This window comes from Tachyglossus aculeatus, chromosome 2 (assembly GCF_015852505.1).
Source record: "Tachyglossus aculeatus isolate mTacAcu1 chromosome 2, mTacAcu1.pri, whole genome shotgun sequence".
Taxonomy (NCBI): Eukaryota; Metazoa; Chordata; class Mammalia; order Monotremata; family Tachyglossidae; genus Tachyglossus; species Tachyglossus aculeatus.
In genome coordinates this window covers 84,345,829-84,366,126 of record NC_052067.1, presented here as the reverse complement: position 1 = coordinate 84,366,126, position 20,298 = coordinate 84,345,829, and the positions used below count along the sequence as shown (strand labels likewise).

The window sequence follows — 20,298 nt, the reverse complement described above, 5'->3', positions numbered from 1 at the left end:
GTGAAACTTCAATAGCGCTTGTTTCCGACTACTGCTTCTACGAATTGGGCAGTTCATTTCAGTGCTTTTTAGGTGAGTGCTTCGAAGGTGGGGCTGGGATGGGGTTCTTAATATGAGGCTTGTATAATCGGGTTATGAAGTGATAAAATGCGCTGGGAGGAATAAGAAATCTTATCTCTAGTTTCTGCTGTTCAGCCCTCTGGTTCTCAGTTTTCACATCACTTGATAATAGAGGGTTATGTGTTCCCGAAACTGAGCAGGTAGCTCAATATGTACACTATTCAAGTGTCATTTTCTTTAACTTGCCTATACCTAAATGTTTTTAATAATTATCTTATTATAACTCTTAAAATCTTGAGTTCAAAACTCTGTATTTAAATTCAAAATACTAGCAAAGTATTGTATTGCAAGGTGCAAGTGTTTAGGAAAATTTCAGGTGAAATGAGGAAAATTTCATGGAAACAATTACTGGCTGTATGGTAGGTGGTCGGTTGGAGATGCTATTAAAAAGTTAAAAAAAATAAACTTACTAAATTTTTCCGTTGCCATTGTATGGGTTATTGGTTAAAGTTATTTGTCAGAAATTCAATGGGCTTCTTGGCATTTGCGGTTTGAATTTTTAAACTTCGTAGTTACTTGAGCATGGCTTTAAAGGTAATTATCACATTGACCTGGTTTTTATATCTGGGGGAAAAGAGAAAAAGAAAAAAGCTAAAGTTTTCTCTGCTTTCCTTGGGACATTAAAATAAGGAGCTAAACTTCCATTATAGCTTTGCTGACTTTAGAACTCAACTGGTGTGGTTTATAATCATTCACACAAACACTTGAGAATGGATTGTGATGGTAAAACACCAGTGTTCTCATTGCGTTGCGGGTGTGTTTTCTGTGCTGGGTACATAAATGCATTTTTGTACCTTTGAGTCAGAGGAGTAGATGAACGCAGCAAAGCTGTTCTGTCGCATTCAGGGGCCATGATGTGAGTTGGCATAATAATTACTGCTTCTTAAATGTCTGTTTCATTCAGAGGAACTCCGGGAGGGAGTGCTGTATAGACTTTTATTGTCCTGAAGAGGGAAACGAAGTTCAGAAGGGAAAACAACAATAATACTCCCTAGCAATAGGTATCTGTAAAAAAGGATTTGCTCTTACAAGGAACTGCATTGTAAAGGAACCTGTTTGGAAGAAATGTTTTCTGAATTATTACAGCTAAGAAATTATTCAATTTAGTTTCAAGGGTCTGCTGAACAGCAATCAGCAATATCCAGTTACATGTTTCCTTTCTTAAATTATCCGTTATTTTCTGAATTGCAAATCCGCGTGGGATAACATTGAACTCTCACTCCTTTAATTTTCCATTTTCCTTTCCTAAACAGTTTGTTAAAGTCCCTGAAAGGAAAAACAGAAGCATTGGGCCACTTGAATTTTGTTTTTATCCCCACCCACATTCACCACCTTTTTTCTCAAATTTTTATTCCAACTATTTTTTTTTTATGGCATCTGTTAAGGCACTGTTCTAAGATCTGGGGTTATTTATGATTTTGGACAGAGGACCTGTCCCAGATGGGGATCACAGTCTAAGTAGGAGGGAGAATGGGTATTGAATCCCCATTTTCAGTCGAGGAAACTGAGGCACAAAGAAATGAAACGACTTGCCCAAGATCACACATCAGGCAAGTGGAGGACCTAGGATTAGAACCCAGGTGTTCTGGCTCCTAGACCTGTGCTCTTTCCACCTATAGTTATTTGCTGCTATTGAAATTGTTAAAATTGAATGAAATATGAATCAATGAGGGTGTACCCACCATGCCGAGAGAGGGCTTTCTCCTGGTGTCCTGTGGACAATTTCAAATATAACCTGGGGGTAATGCAGTGGGCCTGTTTAGAAAGTATTGCAGCTGTTGAGGATACACAAAGCCAAATGATTTAATATGTGTGTGTTGAGTAAACCATGACAAATTGACCTCAAAACCACAGCTCAATAAGCTACATGAAATAATGCATAGTAGGTGAATCACCGATATTCTAACTTGGCCATACTATAAGCCTCTTTAACAATTGCACATAGAGTCACAGAAAATTCAAGAGATTAAATCATTTTCGATTTTAAGCCCGTCCATCTCTCCCAGGCAACCAAGATTCTTCTGATACGTCACCTCTTCATTCGAAATAACTTGGGCAAAACTTGTCTAATTTTTCCTCAGTTGGATTTCAACTTTAGTAAAGGCTTTAATCATTCCATCAGTTCTAACTGTTCATTTGTCTGGGCATTTTTAAAAATTTCAAGCCTGCCCTTTTTTTTTTTTTTTGCCACCGCAATTGGTTTTTAATACCTTGAGATGTACTGTTTAGTCTGAAATAGAAATAACTCTTTCTAATAAGTGAATCACATAAAAATAACATGGACTCTAGAAATGTTTTCTCAGGGGAAAATCCTGTACACAATTCATGTTCGTATATGGCTAAGAAAAAGATTTTTGGCACTGGCAAAGAAAAACGATGAAGCAAAATAGTAAAATTTGACAGTATCGAAATATATGTCAAGAAACCTTAGAAAATCATGCTAAATATTGCATGCACAAAAATGTTTTCATAAAATGTTTGGTGTCAATTGTTAGAATAAATTTGAATTGTTTAAAAAAATAAAGAACAGTGTTTCTGTACTGGATATTAGAGCTCTAAAATTGTATTGCTAAAAAGACAAGTTTTCAAATTTAAAATCCCAAATCTATAAATTAATTTATTTGGCCAGTATAAAAAAAATACAATTTCCTTGGTGGTATGATTTCTCTATTTTGTCTGTTTCAGTTACAAGGCTATCTATAACATATCACCAAAAGTAAAATTCTATTGTTCCTTAAATCAAAATGTCTTACATAAAATATCCAGTAGTTGCTACCACCTGTTAAGTTTTCCCATTTACAGAAGCTGTGAAATTGTCAATAAGAACTAGGTTGACTATATCCCTCGAAGTTGGAAAAATTTAATTTATCAGCTGAAAATAACTATGTGGGTAAGAAAAATGGCCTTTAAAAAGTTTTTGTAGAAGTGTCTTTTACCAAAGTTAATGGAAGAGTTTATACTGACATACCAACTAGCTCTGTATTCAATTAGAGCTTAAATTGAAAAGTCTAGGTATCAATTATTCCTAATATTCAAAATGTTAGCTCCCCTAAAACATGTTATAAAATGATTGATATTTATGTTTGAAAGCAAATGAGAACTAATCTATGCCTGTGGCAAAATTCTTTTGAAGTGTCATGCCTATGATGAGCTGGATTAGTTAAGTGGTAGAAGGCTGGTTTGGCTGTGGCCCTGTTGTGTTTGGCAGGTCGTGATAAATGGGGGAATCTCTCTTAACCTTGTAGCCAAAACATTCCAATATCTCAGGCAGAAAGAAAAAGGATGAAGAAGACTTTGCACAAGTCCTGGCAAAATTCTTCTGCTTAGGGAGCAGGGTAAAGTGCATGAAGCTTGCTTTTTGTTCAGACTATTATTGCTTGAAAAGTTACACCTACAAAAAGGTGGGAACACTCCTGGTTTGAGTTTGTAAAATGTTTAAATACGTAGATCATCAGTGGATGCTGAAATTCTAGTTTTTTAAAAAATAATTTATGCGGTAAGCATGAGGGTACTCTTTTACTAAATAGCGGTGGATAATGAACAGGTAAAGGCCATCAAGACTATCATTCTGATAATCTTTTTCTGTATCTTAAATAAGCATTAATGCTTAGTGCCAAGCATTCTTTCTTATCAGGAGCCTACAATCAAATATTAAAAGTGTTAATCTCTGAAGTGGAAAAATTGCAGGAAAACTGGAGAAGAGTTTAAAGAATAAGGTGGACAATAATTCCCGTTTGTGCATCTGCACTGGCTTAAAACACTTGTGAATATCAAGTAATAGTTCCTGCATTTACACCAGTACCTGTGCGGAGAACTAAGTCAGAAAGTGTTGCTATAAAATCATAATCTAGTCTAATTTCCAAAGTTAAAACAAAATTAAAATGAAACACTTTAATGTGAGCTGTAACATGACCGGTCACAGCATCTTGTGGTTCTTTCTGTGGCTTTTAAGTGCTGTATTACCTCTGATGTAGTCCCTGTGGAGTAATACTTGAAAATTATACCTTTAGAATAGAACACTATAAACTGTAAATGCTTAGTTTATGGCAGGTGACAAAGACCTATGACATGTCTGAAAGTCTATGTACACCAGCATTTTCAGGGGTCTCGACTGCCATTCTATTCAATGCAGATGTGCATAAATAATTTGTAATTTGTTTTCCTGGGTAATTATTAGTATACTTCTTTTAAAATGGGTTTAACCTCACTGTGAACCCTCAAATCCTGTCATTAATTTGAAAGCCAATCTTGACAGTTGCAGTTGACGAAGACTTATAGATGATATGATTTTTTTTCTATAGAAAATAATTCCTCCCTAGAGTAGTGTCCTGTTCACCCCACCCCTAACAGCAGAGTCCTCGAGGCCCTGGAGTTTAAAGGCCAGAAAGCAACCCAGGAGCTTGTTGTCCTGGAAAACCAAAAGACAGTGTTAGAAGTGTTAGGTTATATTTATTAAAGCTGTGAGCCTAATATAAATTTAAACTTTTCCTAAAGAATATTTGAGGTTGTGGAAGCAAAATTTAGAACATAATATTAAACGGTACTTTCATGCTTATTACCTGCAATTTGAAGTTGGATAGGAGGATACATTAAACCTAATTGTAATTTATGTTCCTAATAAACTGGAGGGAGCTAATGAAAGGCATGATTTTCTAAAATATCAATGGATTGAATCAATATTGTATGCAGAGTTAGCATTAATAGGAGGATTCATTTTTATTAAATGCATGCTGTTAGTTGCAATAATTGAGCAGGTTAATATGAAATAGGTTGAAGAAAACTACACTACCTTAAGGGAAATTGACAAAATGATTTCATTAAAATATTTTCACTAGCTCAACATTGAAAAATATAAAAAAAGAAATGCTTAATTGGAATTTTTCTACCTCACACTGTATAAAAAATTGGCTTGTTACTTTCATTAAATCAGGCACTTGATAAAGGCCTCAACCATAGGTAAAACAGGATTGATATTGCATAGTCAGGTTTCTAAAACTTTCTCCCTTTGCTTTTGTAGAAGGGTCAATTACATTATTGTCATTTTCCATGCAAAATACCATTGTAAATAATCAAATGGTATTTTTGGACAACCAAATATGCTTTGATATTCAAAAAGTGAAAAACAGTTTAAATTTAAAATACTAGGTTTGCACTTTCAGTGCACGTCTCTATCAAATTATCTAAAAGTTTGCGACCACCTGTAATCCCAAAGGAATTGTTTTCAGTTTATTTCTTGATCTGAGCAATGTCCCACTCTGGTTTTTTTAAATTCCATCTTTACACCAATAACTTCACCAGAATTAATTTTATTCTATTTCCACTAAGGTTAATCATAGGTGAAATGGGCCAACGTTGCTATTATTCTTCTAAAACTTAAATCTTTATTTCCAAAATATCCTGGAACATGCATGTTGTTCTTAAAACAATATGCCTGGTTTATTTGGCTCATAGCTATATTTAGACATGGGACATGTCAAAAAAGTAGATCATATTATTCCAGTGCAAGTTTACAAAAGAAGATTCTAAACTTACTTAATTTTCAGCAAGGTTTTGATTGTTTTCTAAGTCAAACCTTTTCAATACTAGTAATATTTATTAAGTGCCTGCTATGTGCAAAGTATTATACTGTGGAATGGAAAACAAAATACACGGGTGAGATAGAGACACTGTCCCACAAAGGGCTCACAGTCTAAGAGTGAAATGCAAGTCCGATCTTGTCGACAAAGATAAAACAAAAGTATATAATATTTGGACAATGATAAATAACAAGAGCAGCAAGACTTCAGTGTCCTCATGACTCAGGCTAACAGATACAGAAGTCACAGCTATAACCAGCGCTGTGGCCTTCCCAATATTTTGAAAGTTAAGGAGGCTTCATGCTGCCTGTTAGTCCTGTCCTGACTAAATAAGATCTTAACAAATACCATAAAAAAAAGACCCCAATGACACATGGGTGGGATAACTTCTCCCCTGCAGGGTGGGCCTTAAAAGTAGGGAGACAGAAGAGCAGTGAACGATTTACACTGCTTCAGTTTGTTTTAGTCTTTCCTGGGCTTGAGCAGGGGCTGGTGGGAATCACCCTCATCACATAGGGGTGGGGCATTTTCTTCTTGTGCAGTAGATTACAGAGACGTATAAACTATTCAGGCTTTTAACTTAGCATAACTTTTCCAAATATTTTAACAGGAAGGTTTAAAAATAAAACCTTACAATGCAACTAATAAGAAAACCTGTCAGATTGTATTGTTATCAGAAATCAACTCTAAGTATTAATTCTCAAGTTATTTTGAGACTGGCAGGGATACAGTATTTCCAAAACACTGGATAACATGTTTCCTTACATTTACAGCTACTAGGGATTCTCCAGCAATCAAGTGAAATTTAGAAGAAAGCATAATCTTTTTCAGAGTCTTTGAAAGTCTGCCAATAAAGACTTTCAGTAGTATTTTATAACTGCCTTTATTCAGGCCAAATGGGGCTGATCTGGTGAAGCACTCAAAATAGACAACCAATTTGTAGAAGACATGTCAAAAAGGAGATTATCTATCTCATTATCTAATAAACCACATTCACAAGAATTACTTAAATAATTCAGGGCAAAATTAATTTTGGGGACCTGAATTATTCTTTCACTGAGTAAGTCTAGACACAATTAATTAATGGGAGTTTGAACTGATGGCCTAATTTAAAGCAGCTTCCTTTATTGCAATTTAAAATGGGCTTGGAAATAGGAAAATATGATATTTTTAAGAATAGTCTCATTTTCTTGCTGTTCAGTAACCTTCATGACAAGTACCAGCCACGGGAAAAATAGGATCTGGTTCTCTTTAGCATAATTATTTCAATTCTTACATTTCAAATTGACCTCTTTGAATCTTGAGTGGCCTATCACAATCCTCCAAGGAAAATGCCAAGAAGACCAACCCTTTTTTGGTACCTCCAAGTATCCCATTGCTCCTGTCATGAACAGAATCTTAGGTTGACTGGATCATTGACCTGACCCAAAAATAATATTATGTATTGCTAGCCACACTTCCAGAAAATAGCAGAAGTGTATTCCAACTCCAATCACCAACTAAAGATGTAGAGGCATTGGAATTTCTGTGAGGTGAGCAAAATAATTTCCTAAATTTTATTTGGTAGATCATTCATTTTCATCCCATCGCAATGCCTATCTTTTTGGTTATGTGCTTGTTCTTTCAATTTTGTCTGTATTATCTTGATTGTTTACACTTACTTCCACCTTACTTCTATTATGGCTTGAGGTGGGATGTGATAAATGGAGCTTGAAGTCAAATGTAAGTATGCCAGTCCTGCTTCTTTTTCGCCTATGTTTTAGTCTTTCTTCTTTAGGCAAAATTAAACTGATGGTGAGGAGGAGTGTCGTACTAGAAATTCCCATCCACAGTCCAGAAGGGACAGTTTTGGAATAGCCAGGAAATCTTGACTGCTCATCATTTAGCCACTGCATTACTCACAGTTGATTCTCCATTCTGTTTGACACCACCTCCATCTTGCCAAAATCACCAGCTTTCTGGTCACTTTTAGATATATAAGCATGATGACCATCAGGAGTGAATGGAAAAACATAAGCGGTGCCCATTTTTTTTGTTTTTGGCAAAGGCAAAATAGGATACTTAGAGAAAGAATTTCACAATTGCCTCCCCTTAACATCTATCCTCATGTTGAGAAATTTACTTTTAACATTCCAAAATTTTTCCCCTAATAATTCTCATTTTTTCTTCTAATTCTTATGAACCTATCATTGTGAATTGATATCAGTGTCAGTATTAACAGAGCTTACTATGAGCAGACTATTGTTTTGGCATTTGGGGAACATATAAAAGACACGATTCTTACCCTTGTAGTTATTCTACAGTAGAGAAGGTAGTACGTTTGGCAGTTATTCATATACTACACTTGTTTTCATCATTTGTATCAATGTTTTCACACTTTTGCTTGTTGTATGTTTACAGCTTGTGCTGGGTGCAAATGCACAGCAGACAAAAGTGTAAAAGCACATGTTTACCCCATTAATAATAATAATAATGATGATGATGACATTTATTAAGCGCTTACTATGTGCAAAGCACTGTTCTAAGCGCTGGGGAGATTACATGGTGATCAGTTTGTCCCACGGGGGGCTCACAGTCTTCATCCCCATTTTACAGATGAGGGAACTGAGGCACAGAGAAGTTAAGTGGCTTGCCCAAAGTCACACAGCGACAATTGGCAGAGCCGAAATTCGAACCCATGACCTCTGACTCCAAAGCCCATGCTCTTTTCCACTGAGGCCCACTGCTTCTCATTAATTAGATTGAGTGGGTAACCACCCCAGTGCTTAGCAGAGTGCCTGGCACATAGTAAGTGTTTAACAAATACCACAGTTATTATTATTAAGGGAGGGACCACATCTTTTGATATTTTTCCAAGTGCCTAATAATAATAATAATAATTATGGTATTTGTTAAGCACTTAATTTGTGCCAGGCACTGTACTAAGTGCTGGGGTGGATACAAGCAAATCAGGTGGGACACAGTCCTTTGTCCCATTTGGGTCTCACTGTCTCAATCCCCACTTTACAGATGAGGAAACTGAGGTACAGGGAAGTAAAGTGACTTGCCCAAGGTCACACAGCAGACAAATGACAGAGCTGGGATTACAACCCATGACCTTCTGACTCCCAAGACCGAGCCTTATCCACTACATCCCCTTACATTTAGAGGAAGGGGCTATGGCCTGTCATTCAGTGGTATTTACTGAGCATTTATGGTGTGCAGAGCACTGTACTGAGCACATGAGGCAAAAGGAAAGAGAGGATTGGGTTTGAAGAGGAGGAAACTGAGAGAGGAGATCAACCCCTCCAGCTTCCTGCGGGGACAACCCCACCCTTCCCAGTCCCGGTTCCTCTCCCCACCCGTCTCCGGTAATAATTTTATAATTTATAATAAAAATAATTATGGTATTTGTTAAATGCTTACTAGGTGCCAGGCAAAAATGTACCTAGTAAGTTCGCTACATTCAATAGGTACTTGGTAAATAGTAGTGATGATGGTGATGATGAAGAATGATGATTATTCCATTGTTAAGAATTCCAATAAGATAAAAATGCTAGACCCAAGTGAATAACCAAAATAGATAAATACATGGATGCATTCATGACTTATGATCCCAAGATGGCTTTGGGAGTTCTTATACAATTTTCTCTGAACTCCTTTTGGCTTGCCATTTTCACTGTTTTCCTACCTCTGCCACCTTTTTCATAACCACATTCCTCACTTTATGATAATTTCCCTTTATAAATATAATATCCTGCTATTGCTTTTTTTTACCTTCCTTTCCTTTTGCTATTCTTGCCTTTCCTTGCAAGATTCTTAAACGGAGATAAGGAAGCCTCTATCTGGGAAAGATGTTTCTAGAAGATGGAGATATTATTTTCAGTTTTACCTTTTAGTGATAGCAGCTTAAATATAAGAACAATAGCACAGCAAAGGGCAATTTTTGCATATTTCCCGTGTGGAAGTATTTCACAATGGTCTTTTCAGCCACACCTGTACACAGGGATAAAGTTCACTGTTTCCAATCTTGAAAGACCATTCATATGCATAACCCAGGTAAAAACAGGCTCTCTGGGTTGAATTCCCGAAATGTAGTTGTGGAAGCCTAGGTATAGGGACTTGAAAATGGTGAGCAATGTGGAAAAAAAAGCCCCATGGTGGTTTGAAGTCTTTATTCTTCTTAGGCTTTATTTTGTTAGAGCTATGGGAAAATATTCTTTCATTACAAACTGATGGCTTGGGAACTTTTGTTCTTTGATAAGCAGAGAGAAACAAGGGTCAATGGTAGATTTTCTTGAATCTTGCCAGGTAGTTAGTTCTCCTTTCCCAGAAAAAGTTGTTTGGGAGGAAAAAGATACCATCCCCTTTCGTGCTCCCTCAAATTTCATTGTTCCAGTTAAAATTAGCTTAAAGGTCCTTGTGTGGCTCAAAAACAACCCTTTTGAATGGAGCATTATTGAAGACCATTTTATCTGTGTTGCCTTTCTTTTTATGAAAATGACAATGGGGCGAGCCTATTGGGAGACAGTGTAGCCTCATGAATCAAGTAGAGCATTGGCCTGGGAGTGTGCATATGTGAATTCTATCCCCAGTTGTAGAATTCCATGGGTGGGAAAGTAACCTACTGGGCATTTACAATTTGGAAGGTGAAGATGATAACACCAACCCTTAGCTAACCTACTTCACAAGTATGTTATGAGGAAAAACCAGATATGAGTAGGTAATTTAGAGTTAATGGGTCCAGAAAGTCCAGGATATTTAGTGCAATGCTTTGCACACTGTAAGCACTCAATAAATATGATTATATGAGTATTTAGTGTTGCTTTTAATATCAATATGGTCACTACACTACCTTTGGGGAGAAAAAGTTGTCTTCAATTTGAACTGAAATTTTTAACATAATTAAAGATGGTAGAAATTGGCTCTCTGTCAGCACTGAGTCCGGGAGAGTGGATTAATTGCCTAGGTGTCCAACTGGAGCACCAGAATGCCGGGACATGTGGGTTTCTCTTCTGCCCCATTAGCCCTTCACCATTATCTTGTAAAGGCCTGATTTAGACCATCTTTATTTAATCCAGAGAAGAGAAGGCTGAGGGAAGACTTGACCACAGGAGGAGAGGGGATGCTTTCCAACAAGGATGTAATGGATGCCATTCGAGCCAGAAAGACTTTGCTTTGTTACTAGTGGAAACACCCCAACTATTGTGAGACACAAAAATTGTAGGGTAGACTTCTGGAAATTTTAAAGAAAAACAAATTTTGGGATCTTTTTGGATGCTTTAGTAAGATTTGCCAAGGTAGAAGAATGAGGATCATTAGCACCTGAAGTTTTTGTTTCCATCTTGATAATTCTGTGATGTGTTGGAAACAATTTCTTGAAGGTTATAAAATCCCATTGCATTATGGAGGCTAAGACTGGGACCCACCAAAAAATATTTTTCATCCCTTCCTTCAGAACTTCTTTTCCTCTTCCTAACTGCATACTGTGGTTGTTCCCTTTCCTCTCCTACCAAGTATGAGCAGAAAAAGCTCCCAGAGGGATTCAGAACTGTAGGCTGCAATGGTAATAATAATACTTATGGTATGTAAGCAATTACTATGTGTCAGGCACTGTACTAAGTGCTGGGGTGGATACAAGACAATTGGGTTGGACACAGTCCCTGTCCCATGTAGGGCTTGCAATCTCAATCCCCATCTTGCAGATGAGGAAACTGAGGCCCAGAGAAGTGATTTGCCCAAGGTCACACAGCTAAGTGGAAGAGCCAAGATTAGAATCCATGACCTTCTGAGTCCCAGGCACAAGCTCTATCCACTACACCATGCTGCTTCTCTGAATGGTACCAGAGAACACTGACCCAGATGGATCAAAGAAAAACCCCACAGATTGGAGGCTCAAAAAAAAATGTAATTGTCCCTTTTCACACCCTCACTTGCACCCCCCAGTTCATCAGCTTCCAAGATTTCCACAAGCCGAAACTGGATTGGCTCTTACTGTGGTAGTTGGAAAGTAGATCTTTCCTTTCTCACCACTTAAATGACATGGTATAAAGTAACATTTTTAATTTGGCAGTTTTCCCTTACCTCAGCTAACCCTTAGCTGGATGCTCCTCCCAGGACACACAGGGCCCCTTGGGCAAAAGCAAATGAAGTCATTTAGTGCATTTCCTCACTCTTCACTATTGAGAAACCGAACAATTCCCAGGCTGGTGAGATTCTTTTAGAAACAGAGATGAAGCAAGGTGGATATTTCATTGTTGTATTTCAAACTTGCAGGTGGCTCGTTCCAACGACCCCGAGACATACACAGCAGCTCGAGTTGATTTTGACAGTGGTTTCCCTCTTCCTTTTAAAAAGTTTAACTGGTAGTGGCACAACCGTACAGCATAATGGTTTTAATGGACCCTAGCAAAGAGACAGCCAACAACTTTCACATTATATGTCTCTCAAATGCAGAACTGTAATTGGTTGCAGGCACTCATTCGGGGGAGCTGCAGGTTGAGTTTGTCCTCCCAAGTCTTTGGAAACTGTGATCTCCTTGGCTTCTGAGAGCCATAGGTATCACCCTGGATATTTTCACGATGTAGCACTCAGACAATTAAAGTGCCATGTGCCAGGAGAGCAGAATATCCTGCTTTCTTCCTGGCTGAAAGTGAGCTCAGTGATAACACATTTAAAGACACGGCAATGGAAAAGTGGTGCCTCGGCAATGGTTAAGTTGGTCCTGTGAGACGTCGGCAGATTGCCTGCAATGAGTGAGAGGGAAAAAATGCCAATGTAAACATAGGACTGCTTGGGAATTCCTTAAGATTGAGTTAGTTAGTAAAAAATGTAGATTTGTATTTTGAAATATGTCTCCAATTTACAAAATTGAGGGATTTTTTTTCTCTTCTTAGAGGTAATTATATGTCTTAATAAACACAGTTTCTCCCTGCCTAAGCAAATTTTTATACAAAGTGAAATAATGTCTTTATAAATCTGAGTGATTGCCGTGAATTGACCGTCTTTTCAACTGGCAGGGCTGTCATCAGGTATGTTTGGTATTACATATTTCCTATCCCTCTTTCACCACTCCTCTTCTTGTTGTTGTGGTAAACCCTGCCTTGGGTATTTTATCATGCAAGTAGTCTTACGTCTTGGAGTACTTTTCAGTTTATTTTCTACTATGTGCTCTCCCTGTCAAGTTTCCAATTTAATACAGATATCAGACGGTGGTTGTATTTATACTTTCAAATTATGGAAGTGGTCCTTCTTTTCGTCAAAGTAAGCCCTTTCCTGTTTTCCCCATTCTTTGTGACTGCTTTTCTCATTCTAAGAATCAACACTGGCCTCTTTACCCCTAAACGCAGTGCCTAATTCACAGTAGATTAAATCTGTCAGATAGTGGGAGGGGTGATGAGGAGATGAGTTTGAAGGGACAGGGTAGCTGGAGATGGTTGGTCCCAAGAATTTTCAAGAGGAAAGTCTGAAAAGTTCAGTGAGAAGAGCCAGTTCTGGGGATGCTTACCTTGTGTCTTTCCAGTTTGTGTCTCCCACCTCCTGTCCATCTTCCAAACCTCCTTTTCTCCTAATTTTCTGTGTAGTTCCTACATGCAACATTCTTCTCTGAATCTTTCCAAGCCAAGAACTCTTTTCCTAGTCCTTGGGACAGGACAGTCCTAGTCCAGGGCAGGTGGTGGTGAGTTCCGGAATTTCTGATAACCATCTAATGACCTTCAGGCACTAAAAATGGTGATGATCCATAAATATCTGCTCATAGCAATGGTAAAGAAAGTCCTTCTTTCCCAGCTCTTGTGATTTTCTATTTTTCATTTTTGTATCAAGTGGAAAAAATTGACTGCATTTAGAATCAAGGAAGACCAGGAAAAAAAATGTTCATTTTAAGTAAACCTGGGATTTAATTTTGGAGACAAGAGAACAAAGCAGAGATTTAAAAGCAATTGGATGTTTTGGAATTTTTTTTTTTGGTTCAAGTACTTATTGATTGCTTGTAAAGAATTTTTTGCAAACCTTCATCTGTAAATAAATGTGACTACAAATGGAACATCCTGAGAATTGGATTTTATACTCCCTGAACATTGCTTTATAGGTTGATAGTTTCAGTATGCAAGGTGGATTGCTCTTAATTTGCAAACCACAGGTCAAAGGGGAGAAGATACTTGGATTTTTTTTATTCCTAATTGTGGAATGTGCAGTAAAAATAAATACTAAGAATCTGCAACAAATGATAACAAGGTCTATGTGCATATTTTACCATTCAATAAAAGGGAATTTTGAATCACCCCCAGCTCCTTCGGTGTGTATATTCATATATGTTCCAAAAGACTATCTGAATGCAAAAACTAATCAGATAGTTGTATTATCAACAATAATTAATTAGTATCCTGTCCTGAGCTTAGGTGATACACCATGCTTTCTGATGATCAGGAAAAAGCAATTGTGAGAAGAACCTCGAGCTTCAGGATTTACCTTTGGTTAGACCTAATGAACCACAAAGTTAAATCTGAACGATGAAATATAGCCTGCATAAATATTCTGCACATATGTGTGAGAAGTCTGTAGTCGGGATAAGAACTTACTTGATACTCTGAGGAAAATATATGAAACTTATGGTCTCTGGATTCCAAAACTGAAAATTAATGTATGAATTATTTAGCTAACACTGCACTTTGCCCCAGAATCTGGTGTTTATTATTGTGAGCTTCAGCAGGAAACAGAAGTAATATCAATTGGGAAAACATTTCTTTGCTGAGCTGAGAACAGTATGGCTTTCTAGTTTCTTACTGGGGAAACCTGGCTCTTTGCTTTCTTTGTTCCTAGTTAGACTTCTCCTGAGCTATTTTAGCTGGACATTTTACATACTAATGGAGTCTAGGGGCGTGCAGTTGGCAGCTGTTCATGGGATAATAATGAAACACACTGTTAGTGCTACACGCTGCCGCTGTAAAATGCGGGAAGTATTTTATAGAGATCATGGTGAGTAGAACTGTATCCACTTTCGGCATTGTGAGTGCGGGTATTGAGCATAAGGAAGCTGTATTTTCATATAAGAAGACCTAGTAATTGCTTTCTTCTTGCAGGTAAAGAAGACGTGTGCAGAATCAGATGTTTCAGAGCCTCAGAACTCCAGGTATGGTTACAAGGCCTAGACACATTAAGCCAAGCTTTGGGTTCGGGAGGAAAAAAAGGAAAGAGCTTATGCTGCAGACAGAATTCTGTGACTAGTTAGATTAGCAGGTTCTTTGCAAAAGACTATGAATGGGAAATATAATTTCAAACTGGTTAGCACATTGAAAATGTGGGCAGTAATAGCTAATAGGGACTGGGTTGAGATTGAAGGAAGGAATCAATATGTGTCATAGTTTGTAATGGAATTAAAGAGACCTGAATTCATCTCCATTTTTACCCCATCTCTTTTTGGAGGTAATAGTATCATTTACCCTTCCCCCTTCATTGCAGATTTAGTCATTCTAAGTACATTCTCCTAAAAAGAAAACTCCTCACAGTGTCTGATTCTTTATTTGATCTCTTCCAAGCCTTTTGTAGGTTGTGATAAGACATGTTAAATTTCAGTGAGCCTTTTAATATATTTAGGATTAAATTGGTGAAAATGTATATAGTTTGTTCTATAAATGTGAAATAATGATTCTGGAAAATGGCCTTCCCATTATTTTTAGGATTTTTACACCAATTTATTTATTCATAGATCCAAAACGGGGGAATTCTGAAGTTCTTTAAAGATGTCATTTAAAAATATAGTCCTTGGAGCAACAAGGAAAAGTACAATTATAATGATACTAATAAAACTCACATCAAGCCCCTATATAATATTAAAGGGTATGATCTAGTTCCATGAAAATCAGGAAGTTCTCATTGTCAAACACTATAACCTCAATCTTTAGTTTACCTTTTTCCTCCTTTGGGGCTTATAACATGAATGGTGTGTTTTTCCAGGCCCATACCACCAGTAGTATCTTGATTCATCAGAACAGTTTACCAATTGATCTGTACTTAAGAATTTATTTTAGCCACTGCATGACATATTCTGTTGAATAAACAAATTCTTCTTCTTCTGTCATTCCCATGTAAATGGGATCATGTATGCCCACATGGAGCTCCAAAACAGGTTCTTTGCTTGTTTCCAGTATCTCCTTCCCTAACTTAAATTAAACAAAGTGACTTTCCTAGCAACATCAATCTAGTAGTTTTACTGAATTCAGCCCTGTGGTTCGACAGCATCACATGAGATTCCTGACAATATGCCTATATCCTTTGTATTGCCAAGTTTGAAATATCATCATTAAACTGGACAATCTGGCTAACTGCATGGCCTGTGGGGAAGTTTTAGTTGGTTTAAGGTTTTTCTCTGAGTTGCTTTGGCTTAGGAAGATATGCAAAAAAAAAAAAGCAGTAATCAGAAGTCCAAGGTTTCCCAATCTGTCCCCTAATTTCAGCCTCAGCACTGTGGTCACTTCATTTTAAGAGCCTTGAGAATACTGGCCGACATCGCCAGAGCATTGCGAAGACCAGCTAATCACGGATTGTATGGTTTTGCAAACACAAAATGCTGAGTAAATGCTATTGTTAGGAGCAATAATGCCCACATATAATCATCTCCTTTTTACATATATAAATTCAAATGGATTCCGGGCAAAAGTGAGTTTCTCTCTAATGCTCCCATGATTTTTGAGCAGCCTTTTTATCTGTTCCCTTTGAATTTTGGTTGAGGGGAAGAGGGGACAGGCAGGGTATTCTTTTGTTGTTGTTGTTCCTTTTTACTTACAAAATGAAGTCTTCCTGAGCCAAGATTTGTTTGCAGGTCAGGCTAACCCAGAGAAAGTTGTGTGTCAGAATCGGAGTCCAGTGGGTTCTGTTCAGACCTCTGACGATAAAAACACTAGAGGGCAATGCTTTAAAATAAACACGGGCACATGTGTGCATGTAAACCAACGGGCGCACCCACACGCTCCCACGATTTAAAGCCTGAAGCAAGATAATTCTTTTCTAAACAAGTCCTAAGTGAAAACATTGCACACAGAATGAAATATCAGCATAAAATGTATGCCGGAGACACATTGCTTTACAGACCAGCTCCTGGCTTGGAACTGAAGGCCAATATCCTTCATTTATTTAGCTAGCTTTATAGTGTGTTGGTTTTGGATTTGAAACTATTAGAATAAATGCAGATGGAAAGTGTTTTTACAGTAGGGAAGTAATTAAATTGGGTGTGGGAACTTTGTCAGGAGAATTCTTGGAGTGACATGTGTGTATCAGCAAATTCTTTGTCTTGCTTGGCTTTCATTCCCATTTGGAAGGAAACACTCAGACTGCAGATGTGACTGGTAAATTTGGGTAAAGGGGAATTCACTAACCTATGCATATAAGCAGAGGAAAGACTATCCATTCCAAAAATCTCCTCTGGTGTATGCACTGAAAATCAGACACTAGTGGCAATGTTGTTTCAGTTTATTCTCTGGAATGATATAAAACATTTACAGATGCAGTGTAGTTTGTTTCAGAACTGTCATTCTTCAAAAACTTCTCTATTTTGACTGCCAATTCCCATCTTGCTCTCAGTGTCCAGAAGGCATTAGTACTGTCGTTTATTCTGTGGTCTACTAAGAGTGGTGTTAACATCGCTTCAGTAAAGTGGGGTACTTAAGAAAATGGAAATTGATACATTTCTCTTGTGTCCTCTTTATACCTACCCTGAAATTAAGTTTACTGCCTGACAGACCATCTTAAATCTTTAATTACCAATAGTCTGTCATCTTCTATTTTCTCTATTATGCTGAAGCAGAAGCTCATTTGTAACATATTACATGATTGTTTGGGCTCATTTGAATGATGATTGAAAAATGGAAACCTTTTGGGCCAGCCTGTGACTGTCAGCTCCTGAATGGAATGCAGTCATTCTTCCCAAAGACTCTGGATTTCACAGTCCTTATCATGCCTTTTCTTTGAATTCTTTCCTTTGCTTAAAAAGGTCAAAAATACCTCTGGTCATATTTTGGGTTGGTGGCATGACATTTTGTACAAGCATGAAAATTCCAAAGCACACTCAAAGTACTATATTTTAGTTAGTCCTTTTTAACAACTTTTGGTGATTATTCTGGCACAGTTTATCCAGGCCTTCTGGTGCTGCATCTCCTAATTCCAGATTTCACCGATCATTAGAACTTTCCAAGGAGGTGAGGAGGGTCAGGAAGAAGAGGGGAAATGTATCAGTCATTGCTGCTACTTTATTTTACAGCTCTCATAAAGATTTGGGGATGAGGTGTTTGGAATGATCAGACGTGTTTTCAGTCACTTTCATTTATCTCTGCTTCCCTATCCCCCTTTCATGGGCATAGTAAAATATTAGTCGATCAAAGGTATTTTTTGAGCAATTGCTGTATGCAGAGCACTGATCTATGCCTTTGGGAGAGTAGAATACAACAAAGTTTCTTTTATATGGCATTTTTCAATTCATTCATTCAGTCATATTTGCTGAGTGCTTACTGTGTGCAGAGTACTATACTAAGCACTTGTAAAGTACAATTCAGCAACAGAGATAATCCCTACTGAACAATGGACTCACAGTCTACAAGGAGGGAGACAGACATTAAAACAAGCAGGCATCAATAACATCAACATAAATAAATAAAATTATAGATATATGCACATCATTAATAAAATAAATAGAATAGTAAATATGTGCATATATATACAAGTGCTGTGAGGTGGAGCAGAGGGAGTGAATCGGGGCATTGTGGGGGGGGGGAGGAGCAGAGGAAAAGGGGAGCTCAGTCTGAGAAAGCCTCCTGGAGGAGGTGAGCTTTCAGTAGGACTTTGAGGGGATTTTATTGCTTACTATGTGTCAGACACTGTTGGTAGACACATTCCCTGCCCACAAGGAGCTCATGGCCTAGAGGGGGAAGACAGATATTAACATAAATAAGTAAAAAAAAGAGCTGTTTCCAATTTATAAATTGTCATTGAGTCTAAGGGTGCATCAGTGACTCTCAGAGAATTGATAGGAGAGCCAGAAATCAGCATGGAACCCCACCCCACCTTTTCTGTCTACCTAGCCAACTATTGTGAAACAGAAGATTGAGTAGGCTGAACTCACTCCCACCACATACCCCAATGACTGTACCAGACAGCAGGAGCTAATTTCATTTTACCCATTAATTTTAAAACAAGGCTCGGGAAATTTTGACAGCCAACTCCCTTATTAGACTATAAGAGTTATATTAATCAGGGCTCATCGTTGGATATAAGGGTGTTAATGTTTCAAGACCTTTTACTTTGTGTAGACTTTCTCTAGGTAAAGAAAAAGTTATTTCCCAACTAAAGGGTCTGTAAGGATATGAGGTTTTAGTCCTTTGGCTTTGTGGTCATTCATCAGCTGTGGTTATCTGTGTCCTTTTGGGGGGCATGTGAGGCTTGTGGGGCGGGGAGAATTTCACTGCCCTTAGAAATTTTACAGACTTAAAGCAGAAGAAAAATTGGAGATGAAACAGTTTGGCCATTTTGAAGTCTATTGACAGCTCTGAAAATAAGAATAGATTAGAGGAGACTCGAAAGTTTCACTAAAGTGAGTTGCTTTGAAGTTACCTCTAGATTTCATTAGGTCCTGTTAACTCCATCCTCATAAACAGATATATGCCAAATTGGTAGTATATGTTTAGTCCCTTCTCCTGTTATAGTGTCTGGGGGCTTCAGGATTCTTCACTGAGGAACCCTTTGTTTAAAGCGATTAAGAATTTTATTTTCCCTAGGTACAAACACTCAGCTCCTTCAGATTTCAGTGGCAGGATAGAATTTGCATGTATAGAGTTAGCGTCAACAGGGGACTCTCAGAAAGTAAAATAGGTGCTTAGAGGTTGCACATGTTTTTTTTCCAAAATAGTAATTGAATTATTTCCTTCATTAAAAATGATTTGCCTCTGAGGTTTCTCATGTATCTGAGAAGTCTGCTTCTCGCCGGCTAGAGTTGCTGTTTTCCATTTGATAGCTGGCCACTTTTGTCTTGCCAGCTTGCATTGCTCTCCAGGTATGAGGAAACTCATAATTTCCTCCAAGGCCAGTGATTCGTTCCAGCCCATGAGTCTGCAAGTGGTGTGATGGTTCTGATCCAGAGTAGAGGGACTGCACCTCCCCTCCCCTCAGGGGTTCCTGTGCCAAGTAATGGCAAGCATAGTCTCTCCTGCTATGCACTAAGCTATTGTAAAGTCTTTACGAGTGCAATATTAGACCATTCTTTTGGCTGGAAATATGCTCCACTGCATTACTGTAGTTAACACCAACAGATAAACTGACTTTAATGGTTTGGAGACCAAATCACTAATTGGTAGCATTCCATTCAGCCCATTTTAGGCAAACAGTTCTACTTGCTTGTCTAGGAGAAGTCCATGTTCATATACCACCATTTAATAATTGGAGGGTGAATATTCAGAGATGATGAAAGGCTTTCTAATATAATACTGAACCTAATCTTCTCCCAACTCTTCTCTCCTCCCTTTTGTCCCCACCCAAAAATTTCAGCATGTACTCTGGCTGACACTGAGAAAATTGCAATATTTCTCTCTCTCTTTTTTAATGGTATTGGTTATTTAATCAATCAATCAGTGGTATTTAC

General features: G+C 37.8%; 1 protein-coding gene across 1 annotated transcript in view; it reads left to right on the top strand.

The window, feature by feature from the left end:
* The window catches only part of EYA4 (EYA transcriptional coactivator and phosphatase 4), a 219,728-nt gene that overhangs the window by 73,168 nt on the left and 126,262 nt on the right, over nt 1–20,298 (top strand). Inside the window, exon 2 of the mRNA XM_038770079.1 lies at nt 14,756–14,805. Within this exon, the coding sequence (XP_038626007.1) occupies nt 14,756–14,805 (50 nt within the window). The remainder of the gene's footprint in view (nt 1–14,755; nt 14,806–20,298) is intronic.